The sequence below is a fragment of the Sinohyriopsis cumingii genome, chromosome 1, assembly GCF_028554795.1.
Source record: "Sinohyriopsis cumingii isolate HCF-2022 chromosome 1, ASM2855479v2, whole genome shotgun sequence".
NCBI classification, from domain to species: Eukaryota; Metazoa; Mollusca; class Bivalvia; order Unionida; family Unionidae; genus Sinohyriopsis; species Sinohyriopsis cumingii.
In genome coordinates, this window is record NC_142961.1 from 127698191 (window position 1) to 127719545 (window position 21355).

The 21355-nt window shown below is 33.4% G+C and overlaps 2 protein-coding genes across 3 annotated transcripts in view; both read right to left on the reverse strand.

The window, feature by feature from the left end:
• The window catches only part of LOC149807839 (receptor-type tyrosine-protein phosphatase mu-like), a 79499-nt gene extending 60671 nt beyond the window's left edge, over nt 1–18828 (reverse strand). The window contains exons 1-7 of the mRNA XM_089960892.1: nt 18734–18828; nt 16496–16620; nt 15212–15417; nt 13608–13695; nt 12006–12082; nt 9542–9720; nt 7685–7820 (exon numbers count right to left, since the gene is read on the reverse strand). Of these exons, the coding sequence (XP_089817018.1) occupies nt 7685–7820; nt 9542–9720; nt 12006–12082; nt 13608–13695; nt 15212–15417; nt 16496–16620; nt 18734–18828 (906 nt within the window). The remainder of the gene's footprint in view (nt 1–7684; nt 7821–9541; nt 9721–12005; nt 12083–13607; nt 13696–15211; nt 15418–16495; nt 16621–18733) is intronic.
• Nucleotides 16496–21355, reverse strand: part of LOC149807841 (E-selectin-like) — a 46339-nt gene continuing 41479 nt past the window's right edge. For both annotated transcript variants that reach the window (XM_089971373.1, XM_089971374.1), the window contains exons 6-8: nt 20209–20267; nt 18051–18193; nt 16496–16620 (exon numbers count right to left, since the gene is read on the reverse strand). In XM_089971373.1, the coding sequence (XP_089827499.1) occupies nt 20261–20267 (7 nt within the window). In that variant the 3' untranslated portion in view covers nt 16496–16620; nt 18051–18193; nt 20209–20260. The remainder of the gene's footprint in view (nt 16621–18050; nt 18194–20208; nt 20268–21355) is intronic.

The following is a 21355-nucleotide window of genomic DNA, read 5'->3' on the forward strand; positions in this document are numbered from 1 at the left end:
GCAAGTTCAATTACAAATTTTATTAAATCTCTCTAGGTCTTCATTGCTTTCATGGCCAAATACATGGAAATGGAGGAAAATGAGGGAAGATCATATGATCTGAAGCCAGTGGAAATGGCAGAAAAGTGTCTGTATTGTTCACCAACTACACCTTGTTCTTACAAAATGTGGCTGTTACACATTCCCATGATGATGTCACTGACAGCCATCAGTGAGGAATGCCCCAACAAGCATAATACAAATTGCTTCCATTGTAATTGTTACAATTCCATTCTGACCGCTCCGATGTCCTAGTGGTTAGAGCATCCGCCTCAGAAGCGGGAGGTCATGGGTTCAAACCCCGGCCAAGTCATACCAAAGACTTACAAAAATGGTATTAACAGCTGCCTCGCTAGACGCTCAGCATTAAGAGGTTAGTGTTAGGACTGGTCGGCCTGGTGTCAGGATAATGTGACTGGGTGCAACATCACACTGCATGTTTGCAGCATGATGCCCCAGTGCTATACATCACTATAAACTGCCACACTGCAGACATCGTAGCAATATGACTGAAAAATTATTCAAGCTACGTTAAAAATCCAATCACACACACACAATTCCATTCTACGATCCAGAACCGACACTAATTCCATACTACAGTTCTTGCATTTCAATCCAATTTTGCTTTTGAAATGTAGTGCCACTCGATTCATAATGAACCCATTCATTTCAAACACTCACAAATACTTACTATTCCTGTCTACAACTGAAAAATATCTATATAAAAAATGAGTAACTGTGTTTTATGCAAGGGCATGGACATGCACAAAAACTTGCACCTGAAGCTTGAATAAAACCCTGACTTTGGATAAGACTTTACCCATCGATTACTCCAGCTTGGGTAAATTCCGACCATGGCGATTTATTATATATCCATTGACTGCTCCAGCTTGAAGGCAAAATCCAAACACATCCCTAAAAAGATAACAAGTATAACTGCTCTTTACCTTCTGTAAATGCCACTTGAGCTTCCTGATGCTGTTGTATCTGCCATTTGACAGAATCACAAACGTGGATATATTTCTTAATTGCCTCTAGTTGTTGAGCTAGTTTAGGTGTATGAAATTCCATAGTGCAGACTCACTTATTATTAATATTACAACAGTGATTTAATTACACATCACCTGTCAGCACACCAATGATAAGTCAGTTATTTTATAACACATCAACAAGCTTGCCCCTTGCACCCCCCCCCCCTTTTTATTTGGGCACCTGTGGACATGAATCTGCAAGGCTCAAATTGTCATTTTTAATATAAGATCTCAACATTTTTAAGGCCTTAATTTTAAAGACTGATCCTTAAAACCCCCAAAAGGTCAGTTCATCCCAACCCGTCTGGTGGATACAAGGCTCAGATCGGCATTTTACGAGGTTTGTTTACCCCTGTCCCTGCTGGTTAGAAGTACATAATAAATACAAAGTAGAACCTTGGTATGCATTTTCTTTGGCCATGTTTCTCATTTCCTCACACTTGTTTTGAAATCCTTATGTTATCAACTGGGTCACCAGCCTTCGTTTAGAGTAACAGCAAGTACATATATATTTAGGTCAAAGGAAACACAATAAAAATGTTTGATTTAACAATGACATATTTGCCTCAGGTCTGTGATCCTGAAGTGAATATTAACTGTCCATTTATTTTCTTGGCTTTTCTTTACTAGGAAATTGATAATAGAGATTTCTGCGATGGTGAAGGCAATGTAAAAATTGGTTAATATAACATACTTTTTATGCCATGTTTGAAAAAGTAAATCCAATGGAAAGGTTATAGTCTGAAAATCTTCATTAAATTAAGTTAATATAGGGGAAAAAACTTTAAGAATTCATAAATATTTTTTCAGTGCTGAATAAAGATATAACATAACACTTTCTGCTGTGATTTTAATAGTTTCTGGCGGCATGAAAAATTTCTAGAACTATAATGTATAAATGTTCTCAAAAGATTATGTTAATATGGGGGAAAAATCTGTTATGAAATAAACAGACAAGATCTTGTATGAATTCATGTTATCTTTAAATATGATATTTGTGTGAAAATATCTGGAAGAAAAAACAAGATGGTGCCACTCACACATACAATGTGGTTGCCACAGTGGCCATATTAAGAAACTTTTTATCACTACTTCTGAATGGATAATTGTGTCAGTGTGTCAACATGTGTACAAAATACTTATGTTGATGTCTAGCAGGTCCTGAATGAGAATTATGGTGCTGTACAGACATCCTATAAGGCCACCAATGTGGCCATCCTGAAAATCTTGTTATCACTACTTCTCCTGAATGAATCGTCATATTAGTGAAAGACTTCTTATGTCTAGTTGGACGTAAATGAAAATAGTGCCAATCTAACCTCCAATATGGCTGTTTTAATGGGCATCTGGAAAACCCTTTCCTTGCTACTTCTCCTAGATGGCTGGTCATTTTGACATTGTGCTTTCACTAGATAACCTATTTGATGTCTAGTTGGCCGTAACTGGAACAATGCATATGGTTTTGATGTCTAGTTGGTGCTAAATGTGGTTTTTGTTCATAGACTTCTAATGGTATTATAGTTGGTTCCTTAATGAAACTGCTGTACAAAATCAAAAGGCCTTCTAGCTTTCTACCAAGTTTGGATACAATTATCTTCACCAGCTAGGATTTCTTGATCCTCTTTTTTATACATCAACCCTTCGCATATGTAGTTAGCTAAAACAGTATTTTGAACAATTAATTGCCCTCTTGCAAATAAAATCCCAATTGCATGCTTTTACCAATGTGAGAGCTTCTTATATAAGCAGCTAAGTATTCAGTAACTGAATTTCCACATCCACATGCATCAACTCAGAATTAAAAGTTGCAAAACATACACAAATTGGAAAATCTTGAGACATGTGTCACTTTGCATGATGGGTGTTATGATTTAAATGCAACAAGGATTTTGAATTAGGGTTAATTTCTTTAAGCTGTATTCAATCATGGGGCCCTTGGTTATAGAATGGTCATAGGCATACACATCACTCAAACTAATCAACTCTCTCTAGTCCAACCAATGTGTATATATGAGAAAGCTTGCCAGTAGCGTTATGTGTGTTGATTTCCTCCAATAAATATGCTGGCTGCCATGTAAAGCCTATTATGTCCTGAAAAATGGTGTTAAGCTCCATACAAGCAAGCTAAACAATCAATGATGTAATGGAACAGTAGACACCATTTTAGCTAAATATGCCAAGAATTGATTTAGAGACTTGGTTAGTGACGATGACTTAAAATTGGCAAGAGATTAAAAAGATTAAAGAAAAGACCTTTCATGGCACTGTAATATAACAAATGAGGAAAAACAAAAGTTTATTGCATCTGAACCTTTTGCTTTTTCACAGTTTCAATTTAAGTCATAAGGCCCCTTATTTTGCCTTACCAAACATATAGCAAGTTATTACCTTAAGCCCTAGCACTGATAATGCCTCACAAGTAAGCAGTCTTTTATGCAGTCTCGGGTCTGAGTATATGTCTAGCAATACTTATGTCCAGTTTGTTTATAAAATTCTTTCTCACATGGTACAGTTTTCAGAGAGACACGATAAATTCAACAAGTGTGGTAATGAAGGGACAGGCATTCTTTATTTATGCACACATCCCAAAGGGACATTGCTATGTTTGAATCAACACTGAACTGAAGAATGGAGCATCAGCTGCATCAATTAAAATATTGTGGCCCACACAAAATACTGCAAGGACTGTGAACTATTTATGAGTGCAATGGGCATGAATTACTGTAGCAGACTGGAGGAAGTAATCCGAATTTATTAATATCTTGAAGCTAAATATAGTAAAGTTTTCATCTATAATCTGTGGAATCGTTTTTGCACACAGTTTGCAGGATTTTTCTTTGGGTCATTGTTTTTCTTTTTCTTTATCTTTCTAGCTTATGGTATCTTGATAAGTCTTATGGTGCCGTGCAACTGCACTTGATGATTACCATAGCCAGTGACATTGTATCAAATCTTCTGGGATCAGATGATTCAATGTAAATTCCACATAACCTATCACCATCCGACTTAGTAAGTTATTTTGCCTAAATAATAATAAAAACAATGTGGTCTGATGTATTGATAGTGTTCTGAATGACCATAATATATTCTCTGTATCTACCCTAGAAAATTCTGAGTGGATCGCTGTTTGGTTTTAATAAACCAAAGTAATCCAATGAAAGGCACTTTACAGACACAAGTGTCTGTTTCCTATATGCAGTGATTAAATGATAGTATTATGTCTTTAGTTTTTAAAACTGATGATACATATGATCACCTTCAATATGCAATATATAGTTATATTAATTAATGAGTGGGCAATATTTGAATTTCAAAGATAAAGTGTATGCCATGATCACTTTAGTAGGATGATTTGTCAAGTGAGGTGATCTTTTCTGTTAGAATAAATATTGTTAACTAAACTATTTTCACAAGTTATGACATAAGAATGATTCAAAGAAAGAAAATTTATTAAACTGAACATATACAATGTAAGACTGCAACAGAGTCTAGATGAACTATTTCTTCAGAGACATAATCCAGACTCTGTGGCAGCAACATTATCAAATAGGACACAACTAAGAGACAATCACATTTTCAGTCACAATGGTTTGACAATTATCAATGGCTTGAATTCATTGACTATGAAGGCAAAGTGATTTGTAGTTACAACAAAAACGTTCCCAAACTGTCACAGATTTTAAATTCTACCAGTGGACTTGTAAGTGTAACTGACAAATTCAGGATTTAATCAAGCAAGTCTCATGATAGTTTTATACCTAATAAAGCAAAATGTAGCACAGTATATTCATGACACTTAGGCCAGCATGTACAAAATATTCCTCAAGTTACAGTTGCTAGCACTCCACTAAGAAATGTCATTTTATAATAAATAAAAATGTAATGGAAAAAAATCGATAAAGTGATTGCACTCTTTAACATAGCCTACTACCTAACTCAATAATGAAAATGATTTGGTTCATTATATCTTTGTGTTTTATGAAATAAATGCATACGTCTGATTGAATTTTAGGCAAAAGACAACTTTTGGGTTAAGTTAAAATGTATGTGGAACAAATGCATTTTCTAAAACCACTTGTATCAGTGTGCATTGTGACTTTTCTTTAAGATAACTCTAAATGGAACTGGGTATATATCAATTTCGTCAACTGCACACTGTTGTCTTCCATTTGATTTGATGACTTACAGCTATACTGTCTACACAGTAGGCCTCAGCATCAGGAAGAATTCTGTATACTTCAGTTACAGCTGAAATAAGTTTTGCATTAGCACCTGAATCAGACAAAAAGGGTTATGTTCTGGTGTGTGAATAGAAATGGCTAAAAGTAATATAGACAAAAGCCATAAGAGTACACAAGTTACATATGAAAACCACCAATTCGCTTGCATGTGTGGCATACAAGTTCAATGATTTGCTTCATGTTTATTTGTGTACACACATTATTCAACTCATAAGATATTTTAAGAGCTATTTCTCTATTGTATGCATAATTCATTTACAAATATGATTAGTGGGCCACACCGAAGGCTATACTATTAGTTCACTTGGCAATATGGTAACGTCAGCTGAAAAGCATAATCGTCCATTAAAAGAGCATTATGATATGAAAATTAGGTATTTAGAACATATAGATTTTTCTTTTCCAAATGGAGTCCAAGTAATTATTGCCCAATCCAGTTATAATTTTGTACACAAGTAAAGAACAAAATAAGATAAATCTTCATTTATTTGCAATTGATAATACACTTCTTAATGAATATACACTTTTACATTTATTTTGTATCACTTGAATAAACAATATTTCTTTCAGTTCATTTTAAACTTTTATTTTATATCACTTGAGTAAACAGTATCTCTTTCGTTTCATTTAACACTTAGAAACAGGTTCTTCCAGTTACAATAATCAACTTTGGAAACAATAAACAAACTGGAACTTTTGACCTAATTATGTTACATTTACTAGGGTTAAAACAATAAATTCCCTAACATAATAAATTAACAGTTCGAGTTAATCAAACACAAAATCATCTTTTATACAGGGTGTGAACTGTTAATATTTACAGGATACAGCTTATAGTTTCCAAATCGATTGAAGCTTACATGTTGCAGTTGTTGGCACATATCTATTTCCAGCATGGTTTGCATACATTCCACCTTTAATAATTTTGTTACTCCCCCCCCACCCCATTCAGTAACAAGTATCAAAAATCAGGATCATTCTAAGGCAAAGTTTGTAACTTGTGTACCACAGTCATCAGAGAGACAAAGATGCAAAACTTTATGATGCCTGTCAAAGGAAGAAAACACTTTGTCGTTTTCCCCAAGTTTTGTACCAGTTAACTTGAATTCTCAGACCATCAATTGCTACAGCCCCACTAATTACAATTGTTAGGGAATAATGAGAACTCACCTTCGGTTATCTGTGTATATATATAATTTTAATAACCAAGAATATCGCATGCCTAGGAACATTATAGCATTGAATGGCAAAATCAGAACTGACATGAGAGAATTAAACAAGCATAGTACATGACATAATGTATCCATAAACTATTGACTGGGAAAAATACTACAGAAAATACTACAGAACACCATTTCTGCTGGCAATAAGATGTTGAACCTATATGTCATAAATATCAGGTTGGACATCTAGGACCAGTAATATTCATAGTGGGTAGTAATCCCCCCGCCCCGCCCCCCCCCCCCCCCCCCAATTGAGAAGGGCCTGATTTGTAATCTCAGCCACCCAACCTATCACAGTCTTTATAGTACTTGAAACAAATATTGAGTAATAGTAAAACAAACTCTGAAAGTTATTAAAACCAATTTGTTATATTTCCATAACTCTGCTTAGTTAACAGTGCAAGCAGACTTAAACATATCAGTGTATGACAGTTAAATTGAGCTATAGCATCGATTAACAGAAGCTACGAATTCATCAACAAGCAGTGAACAATCATCTTCACAATAAATGTCAAACATTAGCATCCATAAGCTGTCAAGACAAGTTGTTACACTGGATATATAATCATCCATTTATTTCAAACAAGCTGTGAAAAACGAACCTCACGTCCGCTATATGTACGCTGGCCATTGCAAAGGATGCTTTAATAGATTAATGTTTATCGTCGTGTCTTGACAACCATTTTGCGCGCGCACACCGGAAAGTCATGCTATATATTTGTTACTTGTGAACGTATTTGTGGGCAGTACGCTATATATTGTTCCCGTGGGCGTATTCGCGGGCAGAATGCTATATTTTTGTTCCTCGTGAACGTATTTTTGGGCAGTTACTTTGTCAACTTCAACCTAAAGGTCAAAACTGCCCATGAAATTTATATATCTGCCCACGAACCGAAAACATGAATAGGACTATAACATAAGTATATATACTTATTTTCAACATATAGATAATTACTATGTAAGAAATACAACCTATGTATATATATTTTGATTTGAAATGTAAACTATATCACGTCCTTCCCGTAAACCCACTTTCGGGATGACTGCCCACAACGCACCTAAAACGTGTGTATATATATATATATATATATATATATATATATATATATATATATATATATATATATATCTGCATTATTTCTTCACTTACAATGGTCTGAACGAGGTTGACTCTCTGTTTCCTCAGGGATTCTACACAGTTGACCACATTGATGTATCCAAGTTCATCTGCCTGATCGACAAGATAGTCAAGCGCCAAAAATGTTCCCGTCCTCCCTATACCTGCGCCGCATTGTCAAAAATAGTATGTATAATTGGTTTAAAGGTCCAGTCATATTCAACATTCATAATTGCGGTTCAAACGAGTATTCCACCTAAAACCTATTAATGTTTTGTATTTATTGCAAAGTATGTTTAAGCTTAAGGGTAATATACTTGACATGTTGTTATTAATTACTGAGCACTTGACAGAGCATATACTTATGTTGTGCTTTTGCAGTGGTTCATTTGTTTGTATATTCTTTTAATCGAGTATGTAAACGAAGAATAGGCGGCTAATATGCACGTCTGCTATATAAATCGACAGCGATAAAGCACAACAATTTTAAAATCAGTGAACTATATTGATTTCATTTGGAAGTTTAGCCAAAATAATAATTATCCAGAAAGTTAAAGGAGCACTTCACGGTCGGTTTATCCATTTGTTATGTTGCCTGCCCAATTGTGTTCATTCATCATTAAAAAAAAAAAACATTGGATGCGTATTCAAGTGTAATGATGTTACACGTTTTAGTCGTCACTGTCAATGGTGTCATCGTTTGTATAAAATCAAGATGTAGCATAAGCTTATGGTTCATTGTTTAGGTCATAAATACAGGAAGAAAACAATACATTTATTGTCCGGAACATATCTTTATTCTGTATTCTGATGGACGAACATATAAATTTACCAGCATTTTACATCTTAAGAGAAATTTTGCATTTAATTAAACTAATAATATATTCATTGAAAATCCAATGTTAAATTACGTTACGAGGAAACGTTGAATGATAGATGTTCACTTTCTCTTGCACAATTCCATATTTCCGCATTTATTCTTATTATTATGTATATAATAATCTGTGTTGTGTGTCGGCGTTTGTCAAAGATTATGTGCCATGTACATTTAACTTGTGTCACAGACCTTTGTTCAAAATTTAAGGTAGGAGTTGGGTCTACCTGACTAATGCATTTTTATAAACAACATGTTATATAGATAATTCTTCTATATGGCATTAGATTACGTACTATGATAATTATTACTTGGAGGCAAACACGTTTATGTGGCTTTTGAACTTGGACGTTCCTCGACGTGATCTTGTTTATGAATTTAACTGGAAAATGATCCATCTTCTGGCCCTCATACTGCGACTAAAGTTTTTCTAAATGGAATAGGTAAACATAAATTCTTTGCTTATTTTTAACACCCAAAGTGGATTCAGTCTTTATTTGTGTTCACTTTTAATTGCAGAGGATTTATGTATGTAAAGTATTCATTGGAATTAGAATGTATTAATACTTTTCGTGCTAAATCAGTATTTGTTGATAATTATGGAATAATTCAAGGAAATTTTAGATTATATCATTGTAATACATTACAAGTGTTATCACTTTAACACTATTTCATGCTATTGGTACATTAAAACTTTCACAATCGGAATTCCTTTGTAACACCACTTGACTTTATACGGAATTCTATAATCTTGTGAACGTGTGATATAAATTTTCAGACTATTTGGCATTTATTTCACAACACTGTAAGTACTCTTTAAATTTGCACTTTCGTAATCTAGGGAAATAAATAATTGTGTTCAATGTTTCAAAACTCGTTGGTGTTTGCTCGTTTACGTTATTTGTATTAAAACCATACTGTCGTAACAGTATGCTCAATTTGAGATAAAATATTTAAAAGTCATAACAAGTGCATTAAAAACATAAATAAAGGTTTGACAGAAATGTCACAAGTATCTGCAGTGAACAACTAACGGACAATCTATAGCTCCACTTACTTTAGTGTTGCAAACTTTATGGCGAAAATGAACCAAGGAAGACACATATTTTGGAACACCCTTATCTGGCCAGGCAGTGAAATGAAAATGTTTGACTGGACGCAGTTCTGTCTTTCTGTTTCCTTTCTGATGAAATTTCTAAAAAATAAAATTACAATTATTTATATTTTGTCTTATTTTTCTTTCTAAGGATATATGAATTATGATTCCCTGGTCAGTGTTTTTTTAATGATGGAGGCGTACTGAAACTCATCATGTGTACAGGGCATGAATGAATTAAAAAGTTTAGTTCAAGAAACAATATTTCGCCTTCATAATTAGCATACGATTTGTCGATAATTAGTATATGCTTCAAACATATATAAAGACTTTAAAGTACAGTCCAAGGCATGCTGAAAAAAAAATGAAACTATCTTAGCATTCATTGGACCTTATAAAGCAGACAAGCCAAACAGTTATGCATCCCTCGTCATATAAAATTGATACTTATCCTTGGCTAGATAGCTTTTGGGGTATATTATTATAAGACTATATAAACTCGCAATTTCTTTTGTACAGTTATTTGAGCCACCAAACATGAATATAAATTAAGTCAATACATTTTAAAAATAATTTATATAATGGATGAAATCCTATGTCATTATATCAGTCAGCAAAATATAACGACTCTTAACTTTTATTTTAAGAGAAAACAAATATGTCATAGACGTGAAAATGAACCGAAGAGTATGGTATACTATGGAGACCAAGTGTGATTGGTGTGTACATTAGTTCGTATGTGATGCATTTTCTCAGACGAAATCGGTGGAAAGAAGCATCATATATGTAATATTAAAGCATATAATGTATCAAGAATATGTAGTATATGCTCGCCCTTGTTAAAGTCATCATATACTAAGTAGTTTCAAGCCCAGATCGAAATGTCAATGTGCAATAAGGTTACACAACCTCAAATGTCTTTATCATTTCGTAAGAATGTACATTTATTATATCTTAAACGAATTTTGAATGCTTATATATGGAAATTTAATAATTATATTTGAAGACCAAAATCAGGTGGCATGTTGCCTACCAATGGGTAATAACCTGCGTCATAAGTAAGCTATACTCAGCCCAATATGACCTTATGAATCCTACAATTACGACAAGATTATTGCTAGTAAAGATCCTTTTGTCAGCAAAGCGACATTTGGAATTCTTTCGTCCCTCTAACATTTGTAAAGTTATGAATATCAACAATGCTTGTGAGCCATTTACAATAATGTAATAAAGAAGATCTTGGACATCAAGATCATGGAAACACATGATTTGTAAGATACAACATACGGATGTTTCCAAGTTTGGAAGTTTTTTGTCTTGATTATTCATCTAAGAAATGTGTTTTAAACTATAGGACAAAATAAAAGTATATGATTCCTTCACAAATCTTGCATCCATATGAATAATCTTTCCGATCAATTTATGGTGATCCATTACCTTTCCATCTTCAGTCAGATTGGTCAACATAACAATTTTGCTGTAATTTGTCTGCCATATCATTCTCCAGAAATCGTTGATAATATATTTTGTAGGACCTATTAAATAATTTTTCTCGCATAAAGTTTCGTTAATTGTGTTACAACGGGAGTAATAAAGTTTAGCCATCATTTATTGAATAATATGACAAACTGGTTGACGCATAAATAAAACTGAGCCGGAATTTAAAGTAACAGACATTAAGTACATCTGAGACAGTTTCAAGTGAATACATATATCATATTAAAATTAAATAAAAAACATCAAGGAGAAATCGATAGGTGGCCTTTGGGACCTTGATGTTCGCAGAGAATAAATAAGTATTCACTGAAGTTTTTAAGAATACTGTCCAAACTCTACGCTCCACACTCCCAAACACGAAACTCAAACACCGTTTTGACGCAAATAACGTGCACATCAATTATGAATGAACTAATACAGGAACCGCAGATATGTTAAGTCACAAACTAATCTCAATTTCGAAGAAATAAAGAGAAAGACTGAGAAAACTGCAACATTTGTGAACAGTACAAAGAGCTGTTATATTATTGTATTCCGGTAGAATTTGCACATGACCTACTTCTTCAATTACTTTCGGAAATATTCAGTTTATCGACTGGTAGTTGGAAAACGACCTTTCATTACGAAGAAGAGAACATACGATATGCTCACACTGAGAAGCAATGTAAACGTGGAAGGTCTTGAAACCCTGCAAACATATGTGGAACATCATTTAGGAGAACAAATAAGAAAAAATGAATGCAGTGTAGACAAATAGTAACATACCTAAACTGTAATCTTAATCAGGAACCATAAAAGTTGAACGATTGGTTGCGAAGTAAGAAATAATGATCAGTGTGCTCTAGCAGATTTTTTTAAGATAATATGTAGACAAATCAACGACTTACATTCACAAATGATGCATTTATGTAATCTTTTTCCGTTGCAGGGTCCCATATCTCCAAAGGTACCCTTGTGTCATCATCTGAAATTAAAGAAATAGTGGTAAAATTCTTGTATTTAAGCGGTTTATATGCCACTTTGATATATCACTGTAGAAAGTTATATGATATGTTGATTATTGCTAACTATAAATTCGTCTACTATGTTAATATAAACGGATAGACATTCATCTGTTGAAGTAGGCTTGTTTCTCCTGCATTCTCTTGAAGCCTCGTATATTTAGCAGACTAACAGTAATACCTATTTTCTTTTAGCATTGACTATATTTTGTTGATATAATTTCCTTTATTTATCACAAAATTGTATTTAAAATGTTCAATAAATTTGGTAGATTTTGAATTACAATTTCATCATCAAATGCAGAAAGTAATATTCATTATACAAAGTTAATTGAATACTTGATTACAACTATTCGCAAAACAAACGATTAAGACATATTTGAAAATATTTGGGTCAGGTTTAATATAGAGCATTTCCGTCTTTGTAATGTGTATATTATTTGACGAAATGTGTATATATGCAACGTTATTAGGTCATTCACATATCATTCTATTTGAACCTTTAAATTTAGTAGTTTGCATTAGAGTAGCTATGAGCGTTCGCCATTAAAAATCTCCAAAATGATATACATCTACAATCACTCAGCTACTCTACCCGTGCCAGAAAATGAAGTTGTTAGTTAAGTAAATGTCACATACATTTTATATTTTCCTTCAAAGGAAAAATGTAACACTTGTTGTTAGACCTTTTGATACCCTTGTAAGGACCTCCAAATAAAGAAACAAACTATACTCATTTTGCACACTCTAACAATAGGTACAAATACAATACCAAGTCGGGTGTACTTCCACTGAGCTGTGTAGCATGCAATATGGTAACAGATTGACACATGTATATATACCGTTGCAATGTCACATACACCTTCTAAGAAAGCGTGGATATACACATCAAGACATTCTGAGTCTATATTCATCCTGATATACCAATATGCATACTAGCATGTATACATACTCTTTGTTTTTCATATTTTGCAGTATTGCCTGCTGCGTATTTTACAAGCAGCTTACACTGACAATAAAACATTGTCATCTTTTTGAAGAGGAAGTTCTGGAAGGCAGTCAGTTTGGAGGCCCCGAGTTACCGAGTGGTCTAAAGCGCTCACCGTTACAAATCATTGCCATCTCACCTCTGTTTGCATGGGTTCAATTCTTGGGTTCAGCGAATATAGGCATGTGACAAGGTTTGCCAGTAGGTTCTCGTGGGAAGGTGGTACTTTTCCGGGTTTTCCCGCGTTCTTTCTCCACCATTTATACTGACTGCCATATATAGCAATGACATTAAACCCTACAACAACAATAAGAACAGTCAGTTTGTCAGTCGGGCATGCAGATATATGAAAATAATGACATACAAGCAAACACGCATGCTCAGCTGTGCTATGTTATGCTTTATCAATTAGTGTTTCAGTCTTCGTGAACGTTTATTACGCGAATCCATGAGAACATACAAACCACGTAAAACTGTATTGTTTAATATAGGATACATACATGGGTAAATATGTTTGTATCGGTTCTTCATCCGATTCTCAGGTAAGAGTGACGTATCGTGTGGCTTTTTCAAGCCCTGCGGCAAGTTCTATAAGTTAAAAAGCAAACTATATATATATTATACACACACACACATATATATAAATAACTTTAATTGTATACATTTATTTCAATTTAAACTTTCTTGGGTTTGCATATTGCAAATCTTCGTGGAGATCTTTCGAGCTTTTATGGGCACAACTTTTTCTGCTATTGAAACTTTAACGGTTTATAAGTTTCTTAATGTATAATATAAACTCAGATAACATATGCACAGGTGCTATATATATTTACTTTATGCTGAGGACCTGCCATTTGTCATGTTTGTAATTTGTAAATGACGTCATAGTATTCCTAATTTTTGTTATTATGTCTACTAGAATTGGAGTACAAGGCCTAACCTAGTTTATGAGCTTAAACGGTTCCGAGGCAACTTGTGTATTCAAATTGTTCCTTGGCATTACTGAATTGCTCATTATCTTTCTGAGTACGATATTATGCTGGATTATTGTGAACTCAATTAAAGGCATTCTGGACTGCATCACTGATTCCACTGGATGTTTAAGACTAGTGGCATAAAAGGACATTCAAGAGCACTGCTATACTGGGGCATTCAGGGCATTCAAGATTATTGGCATTCATTCGGAAAGTTCTATATTTTTTGACATGGCAACATTAAATTTAGCAATACGTAGAATTAAACTTCCAGTACTCTAAGTGTCTTTTTTTAACTTTACTTCGTATTATTGGGAAATATATTGCTCGTTGAAATTTACTTAAATTGCTGGTTTCAAATCCGTTCTCGTACATTTGTTAGAGACATAGAGCTTTTTAACAGGACATATACTATTCAGGGTACTATAAACTCCCTAATGAGATTGGTACTTAGGTTTGATATATATTTACTGGTTTGCCCCCTAATAGAAACTGCAATTATCGTCGAAAGATCTAAATGGTATGGGAACATACACTTTGACGACAACATTTTTTATACAGTTTGTTTTTATTTTGCTTTCTAAATATATGCATCAGAAATATCGCACAAAGGAAAGCTTGGACGCTGCTTAGCTTGGTTTGACATGTACAAGGCACATTTCATAAGCATCAATCTGTCGTAAAAATAAATGAATTCCCTTTCAGATATTAAACATGTCTTTATTTGATGAAATAAAATTTGTCACAATTCCAGCAGAACGGAGAAAAAAGTAGCAGCTAAATCGTTTTCAGCTTCGAAATAAATGTAATTTGAATTTGAAAGCCCGTTGATGTCCATTTTAAGGTATAATTAACGTTAATATTTCACAATAGCCTCTATTATTGTTTGACACTTTAGGGCATTATATGTAGTATTGAAATTACTTTAAAAGCAAATAAATAAAGTTGAAAAGATACAAATGATGACAAAGGAGAACTTGTGTCTGAAGATTAATCACCCAGTACTATTTTTGAATGGTTGTATAACTAGGTTTTGTAGAATACGGCCAACATGTGTTTTGTAAACCAAAATATTACAGCTTGATCTTTACAAAGATTAACTAAACATTAGTTAAAGTGGATAAATATACACGAAATTCCACCTCGTACAATTCTGGCTCCAGTTTTCTGCTGAGGAAGAAAGAAGATAAATCCTCTAATCGGACTGTGTGCTTGCTGGTCACATTCTGCGGTAAGTAGGAATAGTATTCTATTGCAGTGTTAGTATTAATCAAGTCCTCCTTTTTCACAACTGGGTCTACTTTATCTATTCGGTCTTTCCTTTTCATGGGCTGAGCTGAAAGGATATTGAACGGGTTGTTATATATGCACATACAAAGCAATTCTGAATCAGATCAAAACTTCTACAATAATATACTCGATAGATGACACAATTCTCTCAATTTAACAAAAGTGTAAATTTCAAGATTGCATGTTTTGGACATAAAGGTAAATGGCAAATATATATTAATGAATTTGAAATTAGCAGAAAAATGAACAAACCGTACTGTATTTTGCTAACAAGATCGTGATGGTGCGAAAACAAGTACCACTTGTTAGATTCCGACCATACGCTTTTTAACAATTACATGCATGAAAAGAGAGTTAACTACTAGTTGCCATGAAGTCAATGGTCAAATTTGAATATGCAAATAATAAACGGGATTGTCATAGCTCCATTTCTAACATTCTATCATATACGGTAAGTTGTTAAGTAAAGTAATTTGACGGTTTGAAATGAAGCGAAAGTGACAGGCACCACGGTCTGATATGGTTCCTGCTTGATGTCATTATGTTCCTCTCCTTCACAACACCTCAGCATCAGCGCCACTAACATTTTTTGCCAGTGCATGCCTCAGCTGTCTGATCTTTCTGACTCATTCAAGTTCAAAGTAATACAACATAGTCATTAATCTTATAGGATACCCAGAGCGAACTGTATTTTTGTTGTTGTTATGATAGCGAATGCGGCCGTAGACTAAACTATGATGATATCAAAGTCTGATAACATTTATCTAGAGAGCCCAAACTGATGAATGATACCCACATATTATGCGTCTTGTAAAGTGTATGTTGGCGACAATACTTTTTATGTTATATGTTGTTTTATTTTCGATATTGTGGGCGTGGTTGCGGATGTTCTGGTGCCATGTAGGAAAACACAACATATTAGCAGAACAATGACGCAGGTTAAGTCCTTTTCAGGTGGGCTCTTTTCAGAAGTCCGCGATAGTCGACTGGAAAAAATCTGACACTGATACTTTTATATTTGATTTTAGAAAGAAATGTTTAACTATAATAACTGTGAAAAAAGGTATTTGATATTTTAGAATGGTTTACCTTTCCGCGTAATGCTTATATTATGTCAACTATACCATATGTTGCGTTATCTTTACTACTAGTAATGTTTATTTCCTCTTCTTCTTTCCTGCTCCCAGACGATCTCCGTACTTCATCGAAGACTTTATCAGAAGAGTTCTCATCACGTCTTCTATTTCTTCTGTGGAATATAATAGAATATGCAAAACTATATCATTCAACACTTATACACGGAAGCAGAATCGATACACTATCAATTACTACACAGAACAAACTGACCAGGTAAGCTGATTTTTCCAAACAAGAAAAAAAAAAACAGAAATGAGATATACATGTACTTGTAAAAGCTAACGCAAAATACATAATGTGCTTTAATACTTTGTGATGCAAGTGGAGTCTTTATTTTAAGTTAATCAATGAATATGATACGAATTTATCTAATATATGCGTTAGATACGAGACTGTTGGAAAGTATAAGAAAATGTATGAATAAGGAAACGTTACCATATTTCTAAGGATAGAGTTATAGACAACAATGTAACTCCTCAAAAGAAGACAGATGTATGTAGAATTTAGGTTCGGACACAACATTCAAAACATTCGGAAACATTTCAACTAGCCCAACAGACAAGTTTGCAAAATGAAAATAAGACCTTGCCCAAGTTTAATGAAGAAATACTGATAATTATTGCATAGGTGGATTACTTGTTAATATTTAAATATATTCAATACTTGATAAAAATAAAACCTAACAAGTGATTAAACGAGCATGGTAACAAGTTCTAGCTCAAAGCTAAGTGAGGCATGTGACATAATCTAAGAGACCTATGTTTGGACAGTTTCTACTTAATTCACTGTCTGTTAAGGAAAATTGCAGAATGGTTAAAGAGCTTCGTCTTTAGTTACAAAATGGTAGTTGTGGCCAACACTATAATTCCTACTAGTTATCATGTGTTAATTATTAAATTCCGCCTTTACGGTTTTATTGGTTACAGTATTAGGTAGTTTGGGGATAATTGTAAACTGTCATATAGGATCATCAGTGGGCATGAGCTTTGACATTTTTTAGTTGATTATTACACATCCTTAATGTTCGGTAACTATTGACTAGCTGATAGTACAAAAGGACTGTGCCTGACAAAATAATCGAGTAAATCGTTAAAAAGTGATGTGCCTAATGCATTACGGATAAAGAGAAAAATATAGTGATGAAGTGCCAGATTAAGCGAATTTAATATCTAGTAAACATGTTTGCGAACATGTTCAAACCGAAAGGGGATTTAGGTGATCAAAGCTCAACGAGAGAGAATTGTAATGACATCCACTAGTTAGCAAGTTAATGACAAAAATGATATAATTTCAATTTGCTTTGTCTGGACTGACTGAGAAACTTCGAACAAATTCTTCAACCAGAGACAACAAACAGTGAAAGGTGTACATATCAGCTCCCATAATTTCAATGGAAGAAAAAGTAGCTAATTGCAGTACTCAACGTGCACAATTGATAATGACAAAACTTTTAGACTGCGAAGGATTTATGAACGTAAAAGTTAACTGATTAAAGAGATAGAATATTACGGATGCGTTTGCGAAAATATATAAAGGTCTTACGTAGATCAGAGGTATAGGCTAGGATGGCAAGACTTCAGTCAGGATGTACATTGTAGCTGGTAGTGCCTGACTTGCAGGAATAGCACGATTTGTCAGTCCAAAAGCTTGTACTGAGTTTAGAGCGACTTTACTAGATCTTGTCTCTAAGAGAGAAAAGGTAAACAGTAAATCCATAATGATGGGAGGCAGTTTTGATTGTATGGTTAATAATGCAATAAGCATTAATGACATAGGTAGCAGGGAGCTTGATTTAATAATTTTAAATTATACATTTAAATAGCGTTGAGATTTGGTATTTGTAAAGCAAGTAATCATGAAAACCAAAAATGCTGACGTATCAAAGAAAATGTTTTAGATGAGGTCATGACAAATAATAACGAGAAAATGATTTTAAATAAAATGACAGAAAGCTAGATTTTTTATATTAATATAGGAGAGGGCGAGCTTAAGCAAGGAAAAAAATCATGGAAGCTCTCGAACATGTTCAAAAAAAATGTTTCAAAATTGATATTATTGAGCATAACTCTAATTCGATTAAAATATAAATAGTTGTACAGTGTAGTGGTCCAAGTAAAAACAAATAAATTGAAAACATACCGATTGTTTTATATGAATGAAGAAACACAGTACAGTGATGGGTTGAAAATGACGGATGGTGACATGTCCGAACCAGCTGGACGTACATTTTTGGGGAAAAAGTAAATGTGTTGTAGAGTGACGTGTATATTGGCCGACAGTTTCTGAAAAATGGTGGATTGTCATACTGGCAACCTAACATGTTTTCAAAAAAATGTCTCAAAACCGGTTTTAACTCGAAAGAATAGAGTAAGTGGCCCATGACGTACACTATCAACCTAATGATTCACAATATACTCCATGCACACACGTACACATATTCCGTGTTTAAAGTAAGGGATAATTAAAATCTTAATAAAGATTATGTTTACTGATATTTAATTTGCACAATTTGCATATCACCCACAAGCAAGATATCAGATATGAAAAGGGTAAATCTATGCATGACGTTGGCTGCTGGCAAAATGAAGAAGAAAATTTAAATGAAAAAGTCATTGAATCAGAACATAAAAATAATGTGGACCTTTACTTTGTTACTCTCAAATCAATCATATGATTAACTAAGCCTCTGAATGAGCGAATAAACCAATTATGTGGACCTATTTGTTTGTAAAGGAAAGTAACAACCTGACATGTGCCAAGTGCAAGAATAAATTTCTAGAGTGTTTCATTACTCACTGATATAGCTTGATCCTCATTACAACTGCACCTCCAGATTCGATGCACTATTTTTCATTATTCGTGTTATACGTATGCTTTATATATTTACTGAAAAAGTCAAGTCCAACTTTATAAATGGAGTCCAACAATAGTGTTATGTTAAATTTATATTCTTTGTGGTCTACAGACTGTTGCAAATTTATAAAAAGTCGGAGTCCGTGAACAGCAAAACCACCAATAAGACTTACATGCCATCAATTAGCTCTTTCAGTTCAGTGAAGAATGAAAATGCATTATATATAGGCATAGAAAAAAAATTGAACCTTTTTGAATGTTAGAAATAAACTTTAAAAAAAACGAATTAGAAAAACACACATGGAAACTATGCAAGAAAGTACAAAATCTTCTGTTACTAGTCTAGGGTTTATAAATGTTACGACTCGAGGGTGTTACACTAAGTAACAAACAAACGTGAATACCATCAAGTTTTGTAATATTCAACATGCATAAGTTTGCCTAGAACGCAAAGTGAAAATTAAAAATAATCTTTCAGTATGGTGAATAAAATTGTAACTAATCATACAAGTTCCATCCCAAATCTAAAATTATCCAATATTCCAAATTAATTCCAGGTGTGTTTCGAACGATGTCCAATCTATTGTGCTGATGTGACAAGAGTCTGGAATAGTTTGATGTGCTAAAAGTATCGATGCATTATAACGATATAAACCAAAATGTATTTAAATGAATTCACAGTAATTTAAACATAGCTATTTAACCCTGAGGTTATGAGCATCTTTTAATGTCAGTCAGCTCAACTTAACACAACCATTGCTGCTCCTACTAAATGTGTCTGAGACAGATATAATTAATTCTGACATACACATCTCTTCTACAGAATAATAATATGCACTTTCAGTACCTGAATGATGATCGAATAATCACTTCTTTATCGCTGAAACATGTCAAGAGGGTCAGCTCCTTTAATTAATCAGAAAGAAGTTTACTTGATGTATTGAAGTGGAACACAATATCACAAGTGAAATCTCATTTAGTTCCTGAACAAGATTTCTTGTACTGTTTCAAAGGTCAAAAGGCCGCAATAACTTATTTTCTCAATCGAAATGACCTCATCCAAAGGTACGAAACAGTTATCTAGAAGCTATATAATGTGATTAAAAATGACCTTTACAATCTATAGTCATACTAATTAACAAATATAATATGGACTGGTATTGAACTCAAATGCTAGTAAACATTATGTTTAATATAATCTTAAGTACATTACTGAATCATGGACAAAGGTTAAGCACATAATATACATTCAATATAAACTACACTGTAGGTATACCATGCATATTGTGACTCTACCTTTGTATAACAGTTACTCATAAGCGATATAATATAACATATCCTTACCTACAGCCAATTTATATCCTATATAAATGTTATACAATCTGCAGAATGGAATGAAGTTTTATATCTCAATATACGGCGTCTGTGAAAATAAGGTCCATTTTACCAACCTAACATATAACATAAATCGGAACACACTGATATAGTTGTAGAAACATATTGTGTTGAGGGTTGTGACTTTATTTCTACGAATTCAAGAACTATAATTTACTATATAAATGTCCAGAATGAAACCGTGACTGATTTAATCTATGATTATTTGGGCAACATTAAAATATACTCAAAGAAGCCAAAGAAAAATGACGAGAAACTTTAAAAGTGATTGCATTAATAGAATATATATATATATATATATATATATATATATATATATATATATATATATATATATCTAGCACATTGCAATATAGAAAGCTGATTGAACGAGACTCAGGAATTCAACAATGCATTTGTGATCAGTTTTAGTGTTCATATTGCTGAGACGAGTTTGCATTGAAAGAATAATCAGTGATGTATGACGTTTCTAAAGAAAGGAAGTCTCCTACGTTTATGTCGTTTTTCATTACTAAAGATGTCAACATGGGTATAAATAAATCACCCATGAAAGGTAGTAAAAGTACCACATAATATTAAAGTCCTCACTGGGACACATG